The following is a 23,017-nucleotide window of genomic DNA, read 5'->3' on the forward strand; positions in this document are numbered from 1 at the left end:
GACAAACAGATCCAACTAAAAATCACGTTTTATTGAGTCAGCAGTTATATACAAACAATAAGGAAAGCTTTGATAGTTAAGGTTGTTGCAGTAGCGGACCAGCTCACCAATCTGGCTTTCTGCCCCTGGTATGCTGTAATGTTTGTAAAAAGGAAACCCGTTTATAAATTTAGTGGCGTAAAAAGTACAATATTTTCCTCTGAGATGTAGCATGGTAATAAGTACAGAGTAAATGTACTGAGTTACTTTCCACCACTGCCATTCCCAGGTTCATTTCAGTCTTTTGGCCTTCTTTGTAGGCCTAGTTTAGTAGGAAATAATGCAGATATTGGTGGCTTTTATTTTCAGTTTAACATTTCTACTAAAGTAACCTGCAAAAATATCAACGCAAGTCCTCACAAAAGATTGGTACAAGGCACCCTTTATAAATGTAATTTGTTTTGGCTTAATGGCTTTATATAATGTTAATGCATCACACTTACATCAAAATACTTTATAGATCAGTTTTAGAACTATGAATATCAGAAATTGTCTTTTTGACTGGGAAGAATGGAATCTGCAAGTCTATCATTAAATGTTTAAACGGCCACTCATACTTTTTAAGGATTTAAATGGAGTTTTGACTAGTGCAATCAAAGTTGTAGATAGGCTATCTTGAAAACAATTTATACTAGTGAGAATATTATTGTGGATATCTTTATACCATTCTGACTGGTTAGAATATGATTTTGACTAGGAGAATATGGATATCTAAAATGTAGGATAGGAGTGGGTTTCAGTTACATGTTAAAACGGTTTGCCGCTCTGCGCAGCAATTGTACATAAACCTATTAATTAATATCGTGTTCACATTTATAGTAAAAGAATGTTGCAATCGGTACGCCCATGGCTTCTGAGCGTACGTGCGTGCGTATCCCAAGTCAGTTAATGGTCTGTCAGAAAAGGAGGCAACCCGTCCATTGTCCAACCTCCAGCTGTTTTCATGCTTTCCTTCTGAGAGGCAGGAAGCGAAAGTAGATACAAAAACGGACATTTACTGTCAGTCTTTTTACCAAACGTGGCAACAGGCTGACGCCGCACGGCCGTCGTCAGGAGCTGGAATTATCCGAGCTAAACATTTTATCCTCACACGAACGATGTGGAAAAAAGAAACTTAGCTAGGGATAAAACTCAAAAAGGACGGGCAGGATGTTTCAAAGTTTGGACTTGTTGGCGTTAAGCTTCCTTCTTCTAATGGTTAAATCCCAACAAGGTAAGAATGTATAGGCTATGCGTAACAATGTTTGTGTTACATTTTCCTTCTTTTGTGTTACCGACATTTTCCAGTTTTCCCATAGCCGACGTAACGGTGTTTCCCAGGAGCTATGGCTATAGCGTCACGTCTGGTATTCACTGTGAACAAGTCAGCAAATAAAACGTCAACGTGTTCATGATGTCAAACATGTTACCTGTGTCCCTAACAAAAATTGCTATATTCTTTGACTGCTGGGGGAAATAATAGATCCTGACTTTGACTGATAGTATTACGTCCAGGACAGCTCTGACTACAGACAGACTCAAAGTCAAGCAACCAATTTAGAGAATTTCCAAAATAAAAGTCCCACATTTATACCTTTTTTAAAAAAAACTAAAAACTAAAAAAAGAAGAGCCTTTGTTTCTTAAACATGCCGTGCTATAAAAACACACTGGTCCATAATTCCTGACTTTGACTGATGCATTTAAATTAAGGACAACTTTTACTACATATACAGACTCAAAATCAAGCAGTTTTACTTGCAGCCCGACCGATAAAGGATTTTTAAAGCCAATATCGATACAAATATTTGGTGATTTTAAAAATCCGATATTCCCAATAAATCCAGAAACGCAACAAAACATAAACAGATTTCGCTAACATTAGTTATTTGTAGTTATTTATGAGCGCTCACTAAAATGATATGATAATGCAGTTTAAAAATGAACTAGAACAAAGGAACATCAAAATATATCAAAGTTCTGATAAATAAAATGTATAAAAATACAAACTTAACCCTTAAATTTTTTGTTTTATATCAGAAAATATGGGAAGTAGAAATAAGCGCTGAAAATTTGTAGAAGAAAACATTATTTTTTTCAAGGTTGAAGGGAAGACAACACAAGGGTTAAGATTACTTAAAGGGTTAAACACCAGTGTTGCCAACAAGGATGTTGTAGAGTGCCCTCTGGTGGACAAACTATTCAACGATAACACTCAGAACATGGTTGAACGGTGATGAATACTAAGCAATAATTCACAATTACATGGAAGATATTGAAATAACTGCCATTATTTTTTTTCTATCAATACATTTACGTAAAATAAAGTATTTACTCCAGTGGTAAATTCAGGCTAGCTGCAAGGCAGGGACGAAAAAATAAATAAAAAGAGCCAGCTGAATGCTGTGGGGCACCAGCACACGGAGAGCTTTTTAGGTTTCTTTGTTGTAGGGTGGCCTATATGGCACTGCATCAGATCTGATCACTTCTAAAGGGGAACACCACCTTAAATAAGAATCCCAATATGTTATTCCCATGGCGTAGGAAAGTTAAATCAATATTATACAGCGGTTCCGACCAAGTAATTTGATTGGACAAGAGGCATCCCACGAGTGCTGCGATGCAGTATAACATCACTAAGATTTAAACTACTGTATAAATGTAGCTATAACTCCGCTTTACAAGTGTTCTAATAGCTGTTCATTACATTAAGGCTCGTTAGCCTATCTTTAGTCTCGCTTTGCCAGACCTTCCTCCACAGCGCTGCGGAGGAAGGTCTGGCTAGTCCACACAGCATTCTAGGATGGGAGAGAAACGTGCTCTGGTTTATTGGTATTTCTTTAAACCAATCACAGTCGGCGCTGCACAAAATAGCCTCTGGAAGGAACTTGTTTTGGTGGACGTTCAAAAGTTGTTTTAGTCGTGCTACAGAAAACTCAGATTGGACAGATAGTCTAGCTAGCTGTCTGGATTTACCCTGCAGATATCTGAGGAGCAGTTAGCCATAGTCCTCACAAATCCACCAGGGTTTAAAATTCCAACACAAAGAAAGAGGAAGGTATCCAGCCGAGAAGAAGGACAATGTGGCGGAAATCCCGCCAGCAACCGAGCAATCCCGGAAGTAGAAGCTCGTGGATATAGACCATCCTATCTTAGATTGTAAGAAACCTTGCACCGCAAAGATGCCAGCCCAGTCTCATGGCAGTTCGTGAAATGGTCACGTTATTGAATCTATTGATTTGTGTACCGAACACGTTAATGTCGTTATTTTTGTGTGGTGAGCACAAATTTTAAAGGGATGATAGAATGATTATATAGGGTATTTTACACTGTTCCTTAAGGTCTCCTAATAGGGTATGTAACATTGGTTGGGCTGAAAATTGCCCGAATGCTATTTTATTAGGCCCTTAACTACCCTGTGAATATGGCTCTATTTGGAACAAGAGCTTTTCTTCCAAATATGGTATGCTCATGAATATTTAGATGAGCTGCGCGCTGATTGGTTTGAGTGAACCACATAGAAACACATTGGAGACGAGACAGCAGGTCTCATATTTCAGACACTGCAAAGTTATACATTGTTTGTCGGGCTATTTCGTTATTAAATTCACTTCTGAGACTTTTTTAAGTGAGAAATCAACTATATAAAGCTCAAATATGGGCCGTTTTACGAAAATTGATGGCTAATTGCAAATTTTGTAAGACGTGTCGGACTTTAGCTAGGAGCTCCACACAGTCTGATGAGAAAGCGGCAACCTCCATACCCAGTTAAAGTCACCGTTTCCCTGGGTACTGGACTACTGGAATACTCGGGGCCTCTTATATAACATCTACCCCAAGGTCTCATAAAGCTAACTATGGTGTCCGATTTCAATTTAATGCATTTTTGTGAACATTAGGGGTTTCGTTAGCTGCGACTGTCCCTTCAATCCTATGTGTACAGATCGCGGCTAGTTAGCTTAATTTTCGGCGTAATTGGAGTATATTGACGGTTTATATTTCGTCACGCCACTTATATAAACATCTACCCCAAGGTCTTATAAAGCTAACAGTGGTGTCTGATTTCAATTAATGCATATTTGTGAATTTCAGAGGAATTCTAAGAGGAGGCTAGCTAGCTCTCATTGATAGAACTCCATCCAGCATCTATCATTGAGACTCGCGGACAAGAGGCGTTTATTTCCACAATCGTTTGTTTAAATAACTCAACACATTATAATTACACACATTATAAGATTAACCAGAACCTGCGGTAAGAGATTGCTGGCGTAACAAGCTCTCTGACCACGCTCTCACTCACACACACCGGCCATTTAGCAGGAAGAGGGGAGCTGCAGGCCCTGGAGATCTGTCAGGGCAGCGGCGTTTGGTAGTCCATTAACCCAAAAAAACGGTGACTTTGCGCGGGTATGGAGTGCCGTGGGCTGCCAGCCGTGACGGAGCTCCATCTACCTCACAGCAGGCCGGGGGGGGGCGAGGCAGCAACACAGGCAGCACCGGCCGCTGAACTCCGACACACAGTCGGACAAAATTTGCAATTGGCCATCAATTTTCGTGAAACGGCCCATATTTGACCTCTACATAAAAAAGTCTCAGAAGTGAATTTAGTGGTAAAATAGCAGATGAACAACGTATACAATTTCTGAGATCTGCACGACCTATTCAGAAGACTACCTGATCTCAGGTCAGTGCTGTAGCCTATGTAAATGTTTGGGCATGACAAAGAAAGAGACTAGAGCCAAATGAGGAGGAGCCCCGAGTTGACGTCAACTAGGTTATTCTCTTCCTAACCACAACCGTCCCGTTGTTGTGGCCGGCGTGTGGCGTTTCATGTCCACAGAGACCGCGGATCGTGTCCTTGCAGCCGGGATCGCGTCCCACGTGTGGCGGTCCGTCCCGTTGTTGTGGCCGGCGTGTGGCGTTTATTTTCCCGTTGTTGCGTCCCCCAGAGCAGCCCAGTTTCATGGCAGTTCGTGAAATGGTCACGTTCGAAAATCGTGACCTGTACACGAAATAAATGAGAAAATCGTGACCTGTACACAAATCAATAAATCAAAATAATGTGACCATTTCACGAACTGGCGTGAGACCGGGTTGAAGATGCACATATTGCCACAAATAACATTTTTATTAAATTATGAAGGTCAGAAGAGGATGAAGAGAAGGAAAGAAGCTGCAGAAACATGGAGCAGTAGGGAGTTCTGTTTACAAAGGACACAGTTTACAGTATATGTTGCTTGGCAACAGTCCCAGTCCAGTTTTGGAACTATTTGTGTTAGCAGAGCCAAAGAAAAGATAAAGTAGCCTAGACAAACCATGTAGTTGCTTATTACTGTTAACTGAGAAATGGTGCTTGTAGAATTGCTGTACAAAAGTGATATCAATCCTGTAGTGAATCTGGGCTGTGATCATTAGCCGAGTGCCCGAGATAACCACAGCTGTGATGATTTTCAGTCCAACAGCACTCCCTCTCATGTGATATTGCTTAGTTTATGAACATGAGCTCCTGTCTCGCAAAGCCACATAGCAGATAAGGAAGTCTCAAACTTGTGATGTCATTAAGTGAGGTGGAGCTGCTCCATAGAGAATAATTTTTTTTAATTTTTTTTAATACCTAAATGAGCTTTATTCAATTCAATTATGCTCTCAGTTCTGAAACAGAAAAATACCCATATACTCAGAACATTCCCCTGGGGGCTCTCAGTGTCATCTATGACAGGGGTCTTCAACCTTTTAAACCAAGGACCCTTTAGCTGAAAGAGAGACAGAGTAGGGACCCCCTATTACATGTACTGTGTAAAATTAAGTTACATTAAACCGGGCCGGATGGATAAAAATGAATGGTGGTGAATTCTTAAGCTTAACTGTATGGCTACCATAGTGGCTACCTTACCTATAAGCTTGTATCCAATGTGTATATTAAGTGGGGTTTTTTTTCATCACAAATAGGCCAATTTATCTTTGCTATTAAAATGTTACATTCATTTTAATGTACCTTTTCAGACATATTTTAATTTTTGAAAAAAGAAACTTTCAACATTGTTTGGCGGCCCCCTTGCACTAACTCTAAGGACCCTCTATATATACCCTCTGTCTTAGACCATAGGAATAACATGTATGAATTGTGAAAATGGGCGTAGTTCCCCTTTAAAGCCACCCTGAGAGGGTACTTTATCAGACTGAATGAAAGGAATGAATAGGTGGTGTTAACAGATCAAGAGGGGAGTTAAAGGTCTTTTCTCTTTTCTCCACCCTAAGACACAATCTTACCACCACAAAATGTGTCCCTACGATGGATTAATGATTTTCGACCAGCGTTGTCCTGGTCACCACCACAGCATTCAATGAAAAACTGCTACTATAAAGTGCAATCAGAGACCACGGAGGAAGACAGCGAGAAGGAACATGTGAGTTTGCATGCATTTCTCCATTCAGTAAAATGCAGTTCTGTTTAACAGCTGTACATGCTTTTCATTGAAGGTTTTAAGAATTCAACTCCACAACACCCTTTTAAATCTTATTTGAGGATCCATGTAGCACCTGCACCAAAGTATCCCACCAGTTATAAATATTTTAAGATTTTAACAGTGCAAGCATTTCAAAAGCACTAAGTACAGCCAATTACAATTGACAGGGGTCACCATTCAGACAATGTTGGGCATTATTCCCAATAACTATGTTTAAAGGATTGTACTGGCTTGATTATTTCTCTTTTTTTTACGTGGTTGTATTATTCTTAAAGCCTCTTGTGTAGGAACATTTCTGACTTTGGCAACTTGTAGTTAGTATTAAAGAAGACTGTGTTAGACAGCAATGTACACCACTAATTTCTCTACAAACGGAAATGTACAGTGCTGCTTGAGTATTGTATGAAGTACAGTGAGTATGAACCCCTGCTAAAGCTGACTAAAAAGAGGAATAAAAAAGTAATCTGTTGGAAATTGATCTTAATGCCTTAATTGAAAAAATCCAACCTTTGAGAACACCATTTTTCTTTGTGAATGAATAATGTATCATAAATAAATGCATGTTCTTCCTTAAAATACAGGGGGAATAAGTAAATACACCCCTATGTTAAATTCCCATAGAGGCAGGCAGATGTTTATGTTTAAAGGCCAGTTATTTCATGGATCCAGGATACTATGATCCTGATGAAGTTCCCTTGGCCTTTGGAATTAAAATAGCCCCCCCACATCATCACATCCCCTTCACCATACCTAGAGATTGGCATGGGGTACTTTCCATAAAATCATCTCTCAGTGCAAATCAAACCAGCTATTAGGCTAACTGAAATAAAACCATGCCAATCTCTAGGTATGGTGAAGGGGATGTGATGATGTGGGGGGGCTATTTTAATTCCAAAGGCCAAGGGAACTTCATCAGGATCATAGTATCCTGGATCCATGAAATAACTGGCCTTTAAACATAAACATCTGCCTGCCTCTATGGGAATTTAACATAGGGGTGTATTTACTTATGCCCCCTGTATTTTAAGGAAGAACATGCATTTATTTATGATACATTATTCATTCACAAAGAAAATTGGTGTTCTCAAAGGTTGGATTTTTCCAAAAAAAATTTCAATTAAGGCAATAAGATCAATTTCCAAAAGATTTTTTTTTTTTTTTTTTTATTATTCTTCTTAGTCAACTTTAGCATGGGTTCCAATACTCATGAGCAGCACTGTATGCCATCAGAATAATTTGCAAGATGCTGTAAACACTAGTGAAAGAAGTACTCAGCACATTGAGTAATTCAATAGATTTAAAATATATTCCTTTACAAGTGAAAGTCCAACATTCAAATGTTTACTTAAGTAAAAGTACAGAAGTCTAATCGCAAACTGTAATTAAAGTATCAAAGTTAAAAATGACTCATTGTGCAGAATGGCCTCTTTCATAATGTTATACTATTATGTGTATTAGAATACTGCATTATTATTATAAGCAGCATTTAAATGTTGCAGGATGGAGCAAAAAGTGCAATACGCCTCTGAACCATAGGGGAGTAATAGGAACAATTCTGAGGTAGTTGTATTTTTATCTAAGGCTACATTCTACCTAAGTACCTACAGGGCTTGTGTATCATTTTTTTTGCAAAAAACACAGAAGACCCATAACCATACTGTATGGCGATCTCTACAATATTACAATAACAAATGGCTAGTGCATGTTTTTTTTTTTTTTAAAACAACCCACAACTGCCTTTTTGACTCTAGCCGTGCACATGTACAGTAAGGTGCTTGCTTGTCTCAGTGTTAATACTTTCTGATAATGTTTTTCTTCTGTTTCTCTGTTCCTGGTGGATTCAGATCACCCCTAATACTACTTGGGATGCACACATTGTGATGGAAGGAGGATATCTGTGGTTCAGTGTTGAAACTGTCTGTGAAGGCAATAGTAGTACGAAGGTTGTCAAGAAAACCAACTACACAGGTTTGTTCAGCATTACCCTTAATAACACCTGCTTTTGTTCTCAAAGTTTGAATGCTTTTGAGTGGACATATTTGTGAAGTTTTGATCCTTTTATTTCCATCAGTGTATCTGTTTATTAAGATGAGTGTTTGTGTCTCTTTTCTTCTCAGACCTGGTGAAGGATTTGCAGTGCTACAGCCATTCCGCTAAACAAACTCACTGCTTCTGGCTCCCAGACACTCACGCTCCAGATCTAAAGTTTTACTATCAGTATGTGGGTTTTTTTTGTTTTGTTTTTTAACAGAGTTGTCTCAGAGTAATTTTAGTAAACTTAAACTCACTATTACACAGTGTATGTAAGTAAGCGATTGCAATATTTCCTTATATACAGTGGTTCATTTTGGTTTCATCACATAAGAGTCAGACTAGTCCCAAGTGAATGTAGGGTTAAACTGATCCTAAATTCCTCATGTTTAATGACTCTTTATCAGTCCAGGCCTCGGGCCGGTTACATTTCGGGTTCAGGTGTTGTGCGCTGACTATGTGACGCTTATTCCCCAAGGCCCAAGCTAATGTTTGGAAATGTAGTGCAACCTCTTTGCCAAAAGCCATGGGCATAACCAGAAATCCAAAGCTGATGTCCACATGGATGTTGTTCACCATCAAATGCTAACAGTTGTATCATGAGGTCGGAAAAACCAATGGAAATCAACCAATTCACTGTCATGGAGATAACTTAACTAGATGGTCAGATACTTAAAGTGCTCATATTATCAGGTTCATAATTGTATTTAGAGGTTATATCAGAATAGGTTTACATGGTTTCATTTACACCATATTTTTGTTGTACTACACATTGCTGCAGCTCCTCTTTTCACCCTGTGGGTTTTAGCTACAGAGTGAGGCATCTCACTTCTGTTCCATCTTTGTTGGGAGCGGCACATGTGCAGTACCTAGGTAAGGACTACTAGCCAGTCAGAAGCAGAGTATGAGGGCGTGCCCTGACAGTACCTAGGTAAGGACTACTAGCCAGTCAGAAGCAGAGTATGAGGGCGTGCCCTGACAGTAGCTAGGTAAGGACTACTAGCCAGTCAGAAGCAGAGTATGAGGGCGTGTCATGCTAGCAGCTAGGCGAGCATTATAACGTGTGTTCCAAAGTGACCACGTTTGTCTCTGAAGTAAAGGCTGGACTACAACAGAGCTGTTTGGAGCAGTTTGTGAACAGTGTTTTCTGTTGGAGATGGTAAGTCCCTTTGGGGGGGACTTTGGGCTTTTTCACTTTGTAAACTTATAACGTGCACAAAAAAGATATATAACACAATAAAGGAAAGGGGAAAAGCCAAAAAGCATAATATGAGCACTTTAATAACACCAGCACTTAAACAGTCCTGGGTGAGGCAGACAGCATGCAGTGGGACAGAGCAACAGCAAATCACTATCATGTGTGTGGGGACTGCTCTGGGATCAGCCTATTTTTAGATCCACGTGGTTAAATTAATGCATACCATACCATCTGAGTAAATTAAACGACACTACAACCGGCCAGCCAACTGATTTGAAAACCGTTTAATTCGGATTGAGTCTTTTGAACAAAAAAAAAAAAGAAGATAAAATTTCTCTGATTCCAGCTTTTTAAATGTGAATATTTTCTGGTTTCTTCACTTCGCCGTGACAGTAAACTGAATATCTTTGAGTTGTGGACAAAACAAGACGTTTGAGGACGACATCTTGGGCTTTGGGCAACACTGTCTGACATTTTTTACCACTTTCTGACATTTTATAGACCAAACAACTAACTGATTAATCGAGAAAATGATCAACAGACAATGGACATAATAGTTGAACCTTATGTAATGTATACATTTCTTGGCTAGCTGCAGTGACTCTCTGGAGTCTTGTCGTCCATATTAGGTTGCCAGGCAACCAGCGGAGACTCCAGTATGTTGCTGCAACCAGCCAAGAAATGGTTACACCACCTAACTTCCTGTAAAACCACAAATCGTGGGTTTCATACTTAGGTTTTTGTATGGCTAAAAAAAAAAAAACTACACAGAGCCAGGCTAGCTGTTTGCCCTTTCCCTTTTTTTTTTCCTACATCTTTATGCTAAGCTAAGCTAACCATCTTTTGGCGCTTGCTGCATATTTTGAGTGGTATTGATCCCATCAAAATGTCAAACTATTCCTTTAACTTTATTGACTAGTTTCATGTCGGTTTTTGATGTCCTCTTGGCCAGGTTGGATTGGAAGAATTGGGCTTATTAAACATTTGTAAATGAATTAGTGAATAGATTCATTCATTTACTTCTTTTAGGATTTCAGGAATATGGTGCAGCATGAAAGTAAATGACCTTTTCCTCTATCTTTCCAAGGTTACAGAATGAGGATTTCACCGTCACTGCCAACGGCAAGTCCCCCTTCAACCTAACAGAGTGCTTAGAGTACCGTTACACTGACGGGGTGAGGACTGGTTGTAATCTGGAGGCGACCATCTCCCAGTCCATCGCTATCTTGTTGAATGGAACGCATAACAACAGCCTTGCCAGGAACACCTTCAAAAAATGGCCTAAAAAGAATAGTATGTGGACTAACCAGTATTAATGAAGTAGCAAGAATCCTATGGAGTCTGTTGAAACACTTCACACTTCCCCATTCACTTTTAGAGTTATAGGAGAAGTGGGTGTGTGGGTGGGTGTGTGTGTGTGTGTGTGTGTGTGTGGGTGGGTGTGTGGGTGTGTGTGTGTGTGTGTGTGTGTGTGTGTGTGTGTGTGTGCTTGTTTAACTATATTTGTGGGGTCCAAAAACCGGGAGTCCAGTATACTTGTGGGGTCCCGACAGCTTTGTTGGGCCAAAATGCTGGACCCCACAAGTTTAAAGGTCTGTTTGAGGGTTACGACTTGGTTTTAGGGTTAGAATTAGGTTATGGTTAGGGTGAGGGTAAGGGTTAAGGTTAGGCATTTAGATGTGATGGTTAAAGTTAGGGTAAGGGGCTAGGGAATGCATTATGTCAATGACGGATCCCCACAAAGATAGTGCCACAAACCTGTGTGTCTGTGTGTCTCACGTTCTGATGTAATGATATCAAAATGTACAACTCTGGACAACACTTAATGCATGCCATTTTAGGAGTGCACAAATATCTGAAATATCTGAAAAGGATTTTTCAAGAGACCTTTACAGTATTTAATGATTGTGTAAAAGAGCTGAACGATTTTTGGGGGGTGGGAGTTTAGCTCAAGTTCAATATTCACTTTGTAACAGATTCTTATGCAGGGATGAGAACATAGATATCAATTGCCAGCAACAAGTGTTCATCTTTTATTAAGCGTGGAACGTTGAATCTGTGATACGCAACATTATTCCAGCATTTATCTTATGAAATAACAGTACATATAATGATTAAAAAAGCGGAATCATAAAAATGTTGAACCAAATGTTACACCAAACATTCAACAAGATATTCATGTTTGATTGTGCCCTGATTGTGTATAACTGGATTATAGCTACTATATCTCTTTAATGTCTGTCTCCATCCAGTGAGACCTCCTGCCCTTAATTGGACATTCACTGAAACTTGGGATCATTTCCTTAATATCAGCTGGACTCCTCCTGACATCCCAGTGCAATGGACATATAAAATAAATTACACTGAGTGTGATGAAGTAAAGGTAAGAGACACACCAGTACAACCTTTTTAGATGTTTGTCTCTAATGTCATAAAATTAAAGCTGGGTCTTTTTTTGTTTTTGGTCTGTTTTTGTCTTATAGAGGAATTCAGTGGATGCAACTTTTAGCTGAAATGTAGCAACTGGGTACCTAATTGTTTTACTTCTATATTTACTTCTAAACCATCTGAACCACAACCCCTAAAAACATTTGAAAAGACCTAAAAACAAAAAGTGTGCGTGCACAATGCAAACAAAAATGGACCCACTTGTAAAACATATTGCTCCAGTACGCTACTAGTGGTCAAAGACTCCTAAAGCAGGGATCTTCAACAGGGGGTCCAAGGGTACGTTTTATACAATGTATGTAGCAAGAGGGGGTCCCTGCTAAAAAACGCTGAAGACCCCTGCTCTAAAGGGTACATTTTAAAGGGGTGCAGTTTCAAAAACAAAGTGTTTTTGTTTTAGGGTTCTGAATTTGTGACTTTGGTGTACACCATGGGACTTCAATGTTTTTTAGGCCAAGGGCCCCTTCACTGAAAGAGAGACGGAGCAGGGACCCCCTACTACATATATTGTATAAAATTTAGTTGCATGGACCTACAATAACGTGTAGGGTGGCCTAAAGCCTTTACACATACCTTTTTACGGTGCATACAATACTAATTCAATTCAGTTTTATTTATAGTATCAAATCATAACAAGAGTTATCTCGAGACACTTTACAGATAGAGTAGGTGTAGACCACACTCTATAATTTACAAAGCCCCAACAATTACAATAATTCCCTCAAGAGCAAGCATTAACGGTAGCTATTGCGACAGTGGCGAGGAAAAACTCCCTTTCGGGAAGAAACCTCGGACAGACCCAGACTCTTGGTAGGCGGTGTCTGACGGTGCCGGTTGGGGGTGTGATGAACAGTGGTAGTAATAGTCACAATAAAGATAATGGAACAGTGACTACAATGGTAGTCGTAGTAGTTCATGTCATAGTAGGGCACAGCAGGGCGTTATGGGGTGTAATGTGGCACAGCATGGGTGGACGCGGTAGGACGCAGCCGGACACTGCAGGGAATCGCAGAGCGTAGCAGGTCCCTAGCGACAGCTGCACCCAAGACCCAGGTCTTGGTGCCACCCTAATCCAAGGCGATATTCTGGGTGAAGAAGAAACATAAGGACTCCGGGGAGTAAACTCCCCAGAGCTAGGTTAGTAACAAGCATTTCTGGGGGAAGGATGCACATAAAAGGAACAAATGAAAAGAGAGATGAAAGAGCAGCTCATTGTGTCATAGGGAGGAAGGAAATTCCCCAACAGTCTAGAATTATAATAGCATAACTAAGAGAGGCAGGCTAAAGAGAGGTGCCGGGTCGGGCTTGAACTCTACCCTGCCGGAACGGGCTGTACTTCCTGCCTCCTTCTACTCTCACTATATTATTGATTATAAACACACTATATATATATATATATATATACACATACACACACATACATATATACACACTTTTAAAATAAAAACAATGTTGGCATATTCATATATTTATACATCATGTTTTAATGTTAAAAATCTTAACTGTATCTGTGGATGGCTACCTTATCTACAGTGGGTATGGAAAGTATTCAGACCCCTTTATATTTTTCACTCTGTTTCATTGCAGCCATTTGCTAAAATCAAAAAAGTTCATTTTATTTCTCATTAACAGAAAAGAACAGAAATGTAGAAATTTTTGCAAATTTATTAAAAAAGAAAAACTGAACTATCACATGGTCATAAGTATTCAGACCCTTTGCTCAGTATTGAGTAGAAGCACCCTTTTGAGCTAGGACAGCCATGAGTCTTTTTGTGAATGATGCAACAAGTTTTTCACACCTGGATTTGGGGATCCTCTGCCATTCTTCCTTGCAGATCCTCTCCAGTTCCGTCAGGTTGGATGGTGAACGTTGGTGGACAGCCATTTTCAGGTCTCTCCAGAGATGCTCAATTGGGTTTAGGTCAGGGCTCTGGCTGGGCCAGTCAAGAATGGTCACAGAGTTGTTCCGAAGCCACTCCTTCGTTATTTTAGCTGTGTGCTTAGGGTCATTGTCTTGTTGGAAGGTGAACCTTCGGCCCAGTCTGAGGTCCTGAGCACTCTGGATGAGGTTTTCTTCCAGGATATCTCTGTACTTCATGTACTTCATGCCACATTCATCTTTCCTTCAACCAGTCGTCCTGTCCCTGCAGCTGAAAAACACCCCCATAGCATGATGCTGCCACCACCATGTTTCACTGTTGGGATTGTATTGGGCAGGTGATGAGCAGTGCCTGGTTTTCTCCACACATACCGCTTAGAATTAATGCCAAAAAGTTCAATCTTGGTCTCATCAGACCAGAGAATCTTATTTCTCATAGTCTGGGAGTCCATGTGTTTTTTGGCAAACTCTATGCAGGCTTTCATGTCTTGCACTGAGGAGAAGCTTCCGTCGGGCCACTCTGCCATGAAGCCCCGACTGGTGGAGGGCTGCAGTGATAGTTGACTTTGTGGAACTTTCTCCCATCTCCCTAATGCATCTCTGGAGCTCAGCCACAGTGATCTTTGGGTTCTTCTTTACCTCTCTCACCAAGGCTCTTCTCCCACGATTGCTCAGTTTGGCTGGACGGCCAGGTCTAGGAAGAGTTCTGGTCGTCCCAAACTTCTTCCATTTAAGGATTTTGGAGGCCTCTGTCCTCTTAGGAATCTTGAGTGCTGCAGAAATTCTTTTGTAACCTTGGCCAGATCTGTGCCTTGCCACAATTCTGTCTCTGAGCTCCTTGGGCAGTTCCTTCGACCTCATGATTCTCATTTGCTCTGACATGCACTGTGAGCTGTACGGTCTTATATAGACAGGTGTGTGCCTTTCCTAATCAAGTCCAATCAGTTTAATTAAACACAGCAGGACTCCAATGAAGGAGTAGAACCATCTCAAGGAGGATCAGAAGAAATGGACAGCATGTGAGTTAAATATGAGTGTCACAGCAAAGGGTCTGAATACTTATGACCATGTGATATTTCAGTTTTTCTTTTTTAATAAATTTGCAAAAATGTCTACATTTCTGTTTTTTTCTGTCAAGATGGGGTGCTGAGTGTACATTAATGAGAAATAAAATGAACTTTTTTGATTTTAGCAAATGGCTGCAATGAAACAGAGTGAAAAATCTAAAGGGGTCTGAATACTTTCCGTACCCACTGTATAGGCCACATAAAACATAATGTTTACTAATAATATGTCAGATTCATGTGTATGTATATTTTCAGACATTTTATAGTTTACTTTTTCTTTTTTTTTTTAAACCATTGAACAATAATTTGGCGGCCACCCTGCAGCTACTCTGAAGACCCCCTAGGGGTCCCGGACCCCCTGTTGAAGATCTCTGGTGTACACCAAATACCTGCAGAACTAAAGATGTTATCAGCCTCCGCTGTATTTTCCTATCCTCATTTGTACCCTAAAAAAAATCTTCAATTACCTGGGAATGTTAGTGGAAAACCACATAAATCCAAATACATAAAGTCATACGTTTCAAAGCTTCTTCTTCGCTTAGTTTTTTTTTAGAGGCAGTTTGCAGCCAAAATGTTGGATTAGGGCCTCCTACTGTGTTGTAAGTAGGTCTCCATTCTCCTTCATCTAATCCAAGTTAAGTAATAATAAAAGAAAGAAAGTAAGAAAATAAAATAAAAAGTTCTTCAGCCCCCACACTTTTCCATTCCAGTAATTCCCCAAAACAAAGATTTTCTATTCTCTTAGATTTCCTTCCTGCCTCATTATCACAGTTGTACTCACCTTTGCCAGGAACTTCATTTTGTCGTTAACACATACAGTATTCATCATCATGCTTCCTACCTTATCTGTTCTCCGTTACTTCTTGAATTTCTCCTTTCCTATCTGCTTCCTCACGGCTCAACCTTCTCTCCAACCTGATTGTTATGACTTCCTCTTTGTTTCTCTTTGGACAGTCTGCTTGTCCTGCTTCGTGACTTCTCCCACACCAATCACACATGGCTTCTTCCCCACAGTTTCACATTTACCACATATCCCCAAATCACGTCTCCAACACCAACATGCTGTGTCTAAATGACCAACAATGTCCGCACTGAATAGGCTTGGCTATGTAACAGATATGTGGTCCAAGAATGCCCTCTCCTCCACATTTCAAATCTTTAAATTACATTTCAAAATGATGTCAAACAGCAGTGGTTAAATTCACAGTCAGGTATGCCTGTTGCTCCTAAGATTCATATTATTATGGCCATAGTTTACTCAGAAAGTCATATTGTCAGATTCATTATTATGCTGGAACAATTAGTCAACTAATTGATTAGACGCTGTTACAGTTGTGCTTTCATTTTCTCCCAGACTAAACAGGTTGGAAATGGAGAAACATCCACTCTGTTGGACCTGGTCCTTCACTGTCAGTACAGTATTGCTATTAAAGCAGAATATGAGAAAAGAGAATACAAAGGATGGACAGCATGGAGTGATGTGAAGTATTTTGGTACGCTCATCGTCTCTCTATCTATTTGTTTATTTTGTTTGATTAGCTGCATCGCAAAAATAAACTGTCCAGCAGTTGAAAGCCACTCTGTGTAGGATTTGAAAAGGACTCAAAGACTCTGATCTCAAATCATTTTACAATGTTGCAGTGGTACTTTTAGCAAAAGTAAAGGATCTTAATATGGCCTCCACCACTGCTTTTTAAATAGTCTGTCAGAACAGGGGATTTAGACTGTATCTTGAAAACACTGTAGCTGTATAGGTCACTCTGAGACGATCATAATGTTGCTGACGTTTGTGCATGCAGCTGCAGAACCGGGTCCTGATGCGTGGCTGTTTGCTGCCATTATCGTCCCATTGATGTTCGCTAGCCTGGCAGCCCTGCTTTGTGTGTGTTTCAGGAAGTATGTGAAGTCTTCCTCTTCCTCTTATTGGTTTTAGTTGTTTGCTTGCCTCTGATATTTAACTCTCTCTGTCCAGGAATAAGGAACATATTTTTCCCAAAGTACCAGAACCTCGGGACCTCATCAGCGATATTTTTGACAACAACAATAAGGTGAATGTTTTCCTTATTTTTTTATATTAAGCCTAGGGTTACTTCCAGATTTCCATGTCTCCTTTGTGTCTCCTCTCATCTAAATCCCGGCAAGTAAGCCCCAAATATCTACTGTAACTGTACCCCGTGACAGCAAACAAATGCCCTTTTTACACTGCATATCCTTAGCCCAGGGCTAAGAGTTGACCCTGGGATAACTAAGCCTCTTTTCACACACACACACACACACACACACACACACACACACACACACACACACACACACACACACACACACACACACACACACACACACACACACACACACACACTGTTTACCCAGAGTTAACCTAAACCAGGGCCATACAGTTCGCACTTCTACCAGCCCTGGGTTAAATGTCCATTGGAACATGGCTAATGTTAACATTCTGTAGACGTGACAAAAACAACGTGACGCATATTCCATTCTTTACTTCAGCCCTGTTTTCACACTGGCCACTTTTAGCCAAAAAAGGCTAACCCTGCTCCGGAGCAGGGCCAGCAAGGCTAATTAATTTGGAATGTGCCAGTGTGAAAGCTTTCTTAGCCCCAGGCTAAGTGCAGTGTGAAAAGCCCTGAAGAGCTGGACAAAATAACAAGAGCACATGATGAATATAATAATTCTAACAATGCCATAGAATGCAGCCTCAATTGTTATCCTCACAAGTTCTCAAACCAAACTGCCCACACTAAGAACATATGATAAAATGCCACACTGGTATTTGGCTTTCTCTTACACACTGGTGTTTGCTTTTCTCTTTACTTCTTCTTTTCCTCAGAGCACTGTTTGCAACCTGTACATGCCGGCAGAGGAAGAAGACAACTGTAAAATCACTCTGGTGGAAGAGTCTCAAATCAACAAACTGGACTAATGTCTCTGCAGTGGCAACAACTTCAATCCGCAACAGCTAAAAAGTCACCCACAAAGCTTACTCACTATTATTAGACCAGAGGTTGGCAACCTTTTTTAATATGAAGTGCCATGTTAAAATGTTCTTGTTAATCAGTGTGCCATATCAGCATTAAGCCTGCCATCATCTATTGAGCCCGCTCAGGTAGCGTTATTTTTTTCCTTACAATTCTGCGAAGAAGCCAACGAGTACTAGCCAATCAGAGGCAGAGTAGGGCAGGTCTTTAGCAGCATGCAGATGGGTCAAAAGTCAATCAAACTAACTTAAATAATAGGCTGTGCTGCTGCAAATGGTAATTTGGCATGCAGATGAGAGGACAGTTTAACAATTCCAAAAATCTCTTGCACACTTACTGCTAGTGTGCCTTTGGTCAAGCTACCGCGTGCCACCATTGTGTCAAGGGTTGCTGATCCCTGATTTAGGCGGAGTAGTCTCGCATTGCCAGACCTTCCTCCACAGCGCTGCGGAGGAGGGTCTGGCTAGTCCACACAGCATTCTGGGATGGGACAAAAACGTGCTCTAGTTTATTGGCATTTCTTTAAACCAATCACAATCGTCTTGGCCGGCGCTAAGCAAAATAGCCTCGGGAAGGAACTTGTTTTGGTGGAACAAGTGTACGTTTTATATTTATCTTAAACTACACTGCTGTGCTTCAGCCAGTACTTTTATACTTCTCTACATCCATGTATCCCCCAGAGGTGCTGAAACGAAACCTATGCAAAAACAGAATTTATTTATTTTTCTACAACTTTTTTTTGATAATTGATTCATTGTTTTAACATTAACCAAGCTAAAACATTGGCTGGTCCCACCTTTTGTGAGGATTTGCTGCTTTTCTCTGTTGTTATTTATTTATTTTTATATATATATATATATATATTTTCTATTGAATATCATTGACTTTTAGTGAGTAAGTCGCTAGCTGTTGCTCTTTTCACAAAGAAACCGTTCTATAAAGGTGTGGCCTTGGGCCTAGGGAACTGAACGCTTGCAGACTACACATCCTCTGAAAACAACATATGGTTTACAAAGAATGTCGCCTGCTTGTTTGATATCAGCTCGGGCAAAAGCCACGGAAACACCTGGTTGTTTTGCACAATGTAATAACACCTTCTTAAATATATATTTAGCGGGGGCGACCTGTAGCTCACCCAATAAGGGTGTGCGCCCCATGTTGGCTGAGTCCTTTGCAGCGGCCCGGGTTTGAGTCCGACCTGCAGCCATTTTCTACGTGTCATCCCCTCTCTCTCCCACCTTTCCTGTCTATCCACTGTCACTACCAAAAAAATGCCCCAAAAAGTAATCTTTTGTATATATATTTAGCGTTGACATACCTGTTTATAGAGTTGAAATTCATATAATCGGTTATGCATTTGCATACCCGTGAATGCACAGACATCCAGTTATATTGACTGTATTATTCACCTGGGCCAGTAGGCTGAAGTGCCTATCTGCTGTAACTATCACCAGCCTCTTTCTTTCTGTTGAGCACTATGTGAAATGAAAGATTCCCTCGTGTAGAAATACTCAGGTATCAATATTGTCGCTGAACAGTACAGCAAGAAGGTTAGATGTTTTTGTGCCACTTTTGAATGGTTTACAAATCTAATGAAGTGTATACATTTTGAATGCCACATTTCAAAAATCTGTACCGGTTTACATCACATATCAGGCATTTGGGGTTGCTGATTTAAAGGAACAGTTTGATATTTGAGAAAGAAAAATGCGCATTCACGTTCTTGCCACGGGTTAGATGATAAAACTGATAACCATTCTTAACATCTATATGGGAAATATGTAGCTGGAACCAGCAGTGCTTAGCTTAGCTTAGCATAAATACAGGAAACAGCTAGCTTTGCTGTGTCCAAAGGAAGAACATCTACCTACACAGCACCTCTAAAGGACTTTTCACTTTAGAATTTAAAACACATTTGAATTGTAGAATTACTTTTACTATTACCACAGTATATCTCATGTGTTTACTCTGTTAAAATAAAGTGTCACATTGTGCTTTTAAGGGGGGTTTTGTGTCAGACTTTTTTGTCTGTAATGGGCAGTATCCTTCAGTGGTGGAAGAAGTACTCAGATCCTTTACTTAAGTAAAAGAAGAAATATTAGTAAAGATTAGATTAGATTCAACTTTATTGTCATTGTGCAGTGTACAAGTACAAACACGGGAAATGCAACCAGAAGTGCAAAAAAATGCAGAAAAGTGCAATGAGATATACAAAGTATAGACAGGTGGTGCATAGACAGGACAAGAAATATATCGCAGTGTTATAAGAGCAGAATAAATGTGGCTATGTAATATGAACAATGTATGAACAACATATACAGATATGTGCAAAGTAGTAGCAGTATCAGCAGTATAGTGTTGTATCACTATAACGAATACATTTTATTGGCATTTTCTTCATGTTAATTTGTGTACTACTGGCTAGATTAGTAGTATAGTACTGTAAAATCATGTTTTTATGTGAAAAAGTAACTATAAGTGTGTCTCAATGTCATGGAGAAGAAAAAAAAGTACAATTCCTGAAATGGAGTGGAGTAGAAGTATAAACCACCATAGAATGGAAATACTCAAGTAAAGTACAAGGCAAGCTCAAAACTCTTCTTACTGTAAGTTCAGAATAAATGTACTTAGTTACTTTCCTCTGCTGATATCCTGTTTTGTAATTCTTTCATTCCTTCTGTCATATTTGTCCTTTTTCCTTTAGACCAATTTCTGAATACCTACAGAGTAGAGTGATAAGAGTTTACAAGCTTGGGTAGGTGCATTATCAGTGCCTACTGTATGATAGGAATTTGGCAATATTAACCATTTTGCGAAATCATGACTGTAGTGAGCCCAATTCCTTGAATGGACTTGTCACCAACTGTTGAAACAGGTTATACAGTAACTATGTGTATTATGTGTCCTTAGGACAGATCAAGACTTTGAGATTAGCGTGCTCAACAGAACTGAAAGCGTACTACGTTCTAAGAAAAGATGAAATGAGAAAAGACTGCTGATGATTCTTTCAAGTTTCAGTTCCCCTCAGTCTTAGAATGAAATTTGTGGAAAACCAAGTATTTCTTTAGGAACTTACCAAACACGGAAGTTTCGAAACTGGTATTAAAATTGCTTAATTTTGAACTTCCTGTTGCTTTTTCAAGAGCAGTTGAACAATAACGGTAGCCTACATTTAAAAAAAAAAAAAAAAGAATAAAAAAAAAGGAGCTTGTTTCTGTTATGTTGTGTAATCTAGATGATTCCATCTTATTGAGGCCTCACATTCCGCCTCAGGCCTGTGTTAATGAGGCGTTACTGCACTTGTTCGACCAGATAATCAACGTAGAGAAAAAACATCCTGACTCCCTGCTCATTGTTCTTGGGGATTGTGATTGTGATTCTGATTATTGAGGCCTGTGTCTGACTGTGGATCCTTTCTGTCCAAGATCACTGGAATATAAATGTGTAGGGTGGATTTTGCTTTGTGTGATTTGCAGGATGAATGGACTGCATGGCAGACTAAAGGGGAGGCTCTGCCAGGTTTAAAGGCAGCGTCATGCATTGACACTGGTAAAATACCGAGACCAGTTTAAGACCTCATCATGGCTAAAAAAACTAGAGGGGAACGAGCCTTTTCTGTAGTAGCCCCCAAATTCCCTCCCACCCCATATCAAATCCTGTAATACAATCGCCAGTTTTAAATCAAACCTGAAGACGCATTTTTACTCTCTTGCTTTTAACTCCCTTTAATTCCTTTTTTTAATTTTTTTTTTTATATACTTTTTATTTTAAGATTTAGAGCTATGAACTGAACTTTTTCTTATCTTTTTGCATTTGCAAATGTTGTTCCATTGTTTTATTCTATGTTACATGTATTTGACCCTACCTTTGCCTAACTATATCATGGAACCTTGCACACTTGATTATGTCTCTTTAAGGCATACTGTTTCTGCCTTCCCTGCTCTACCTGTAAAGCACGTTGGGTCAACTGTTGTTCGTTTAAATGTGCTATACAAATAAAATGACTTGACTTGATGCTTGTCATCTACAGTTACACAATATTCCACAAACCCTGCAGCACGGGACAGAACCGGCTTCCTACTTAGGTGTCCTTGACATGAAAAGTGTAGCTAACGTTAGCATACGAAGAGAAGAAGTGAATGATGTCGTTACACTGTGGTGAAGGGCATGTGGAATGGGTTAGCTGATGCAATCGTGGTGTAACCCCACTAGTGTTACATTACAGCGACAATGGGGAGAGGATGCCAAGCCATGGGTCAAAGACTATGAAGAGTAAAAATGGCCTAAAATGTATATTTTCCATCAAATAAAAAATACCTTACATATTTTCACTCAGCTATATTTCCAATAGGCCTATAGTGTTATAGCAACATCCGCTGTTATTCCATAATTAGAATTTTTTTCTTCCTCTGTGGATTGGTTCAAAATGGCTGCAAGCACCGGCTATCTTGAACCTGGTCTGTTTCGCTTCGTTTCTAAATCCGTTAAAAAAAAAAAAAAAACGCCGGCTAGCTATAGCCTAATTCATGTTTCAGTGTGAACACGGGGAAAAGAAAGCTCCGGTAGGCACCATTGTGGCTCTATTAAGGCTATTTGAGCGACGAGCGTCAAGTTAGCTCGCATGAAACAGGATTTATGGTGGCGCACTTTCAAAATCGAAGCCTCTTTACGTAGACATATTAACACGCAAATAACGCAGTGACGGCGACTTTTATTTTATAACAACCCGCGCTCTAGACTTCCTGTTGGACGCCAGCTAACCACAGCTAACCTGACTCACCTCTGAGGGACTTGCCCACATCAGCGTGTAGCAGCAGCGCCCTCTGGTGGTCGACCCCCGGCATAGCCAACATGTCGGCTCAGACTGGTCCTGATGCTGCGAGGATGCAGAGAGCAGCAATGTGAGAGGATATAGATG

At 40.0% G+C, this 23,017-nt stretch overlaps 1 protein-coding gene across 2 annotated transcripts; it reads left to right on the forward strand.

The window, feature by feature from the left end:
* Positions 1-943: 943 nt before the first annotated feature.
* On the forward strand, positions 944-22,113 carry LOC144534007 (interleukin-13 receptor subunit alpha-1-like). Of its 2 annotated transcripts, XM_078275600.1 has the most exons (10): positions 950-1,252; positions 6,275-6,423; positions 8,328-8,451; positions 8,601-8,700; positions 10,800-11,005; positions 11,965-12,095; positions 16,461-16,599; positions 16,906-17,002; positions 17,079-17,154; positions 17,952-22,113. In XM_078275600.1, the coding sequence occupies exons 1-10, from the start codon at positions 1,189-1,191 to the stop codon at positions 18,042-18,044; spliced, it is 1,179 nt and encodes a 392-aa protein (XP_078131726.1). In that variant the 5' UTR covers positions 950-1,188; the 3' UTR covers positions 18,045-22,113. The 2 variants fall into 2 exon arrangements, with proteins under 2 accessions (XP_078131727.1, XP_078131726.1); XM_078275601.1 differs by lacking the exons at positions 16,461-16,599; positions 16,906-17,002; positions 17,079-17,154; positions 17,952-22,113 and adding an exon at positions 13,996-15,800 and having other exon boundaries at positions 944-1,252.
* Positions 22,114-23,017: the final 904 nt, after the last annotated feature.

This window comes from Sander vitreus, chromosome 19 (genome assembly GCF_031162955.1).
Source record: "Sander vitreus isolate 19-12246 chromosome 19, sanVit1, whole genome shotgun sequence".
In the NCBI taxonomy this organism is placed as follows: Eukaryota; Metazoa; Chordata; class Actinopteri; order Perciformes; family Percidae; genus Sander; species Sander vitreus.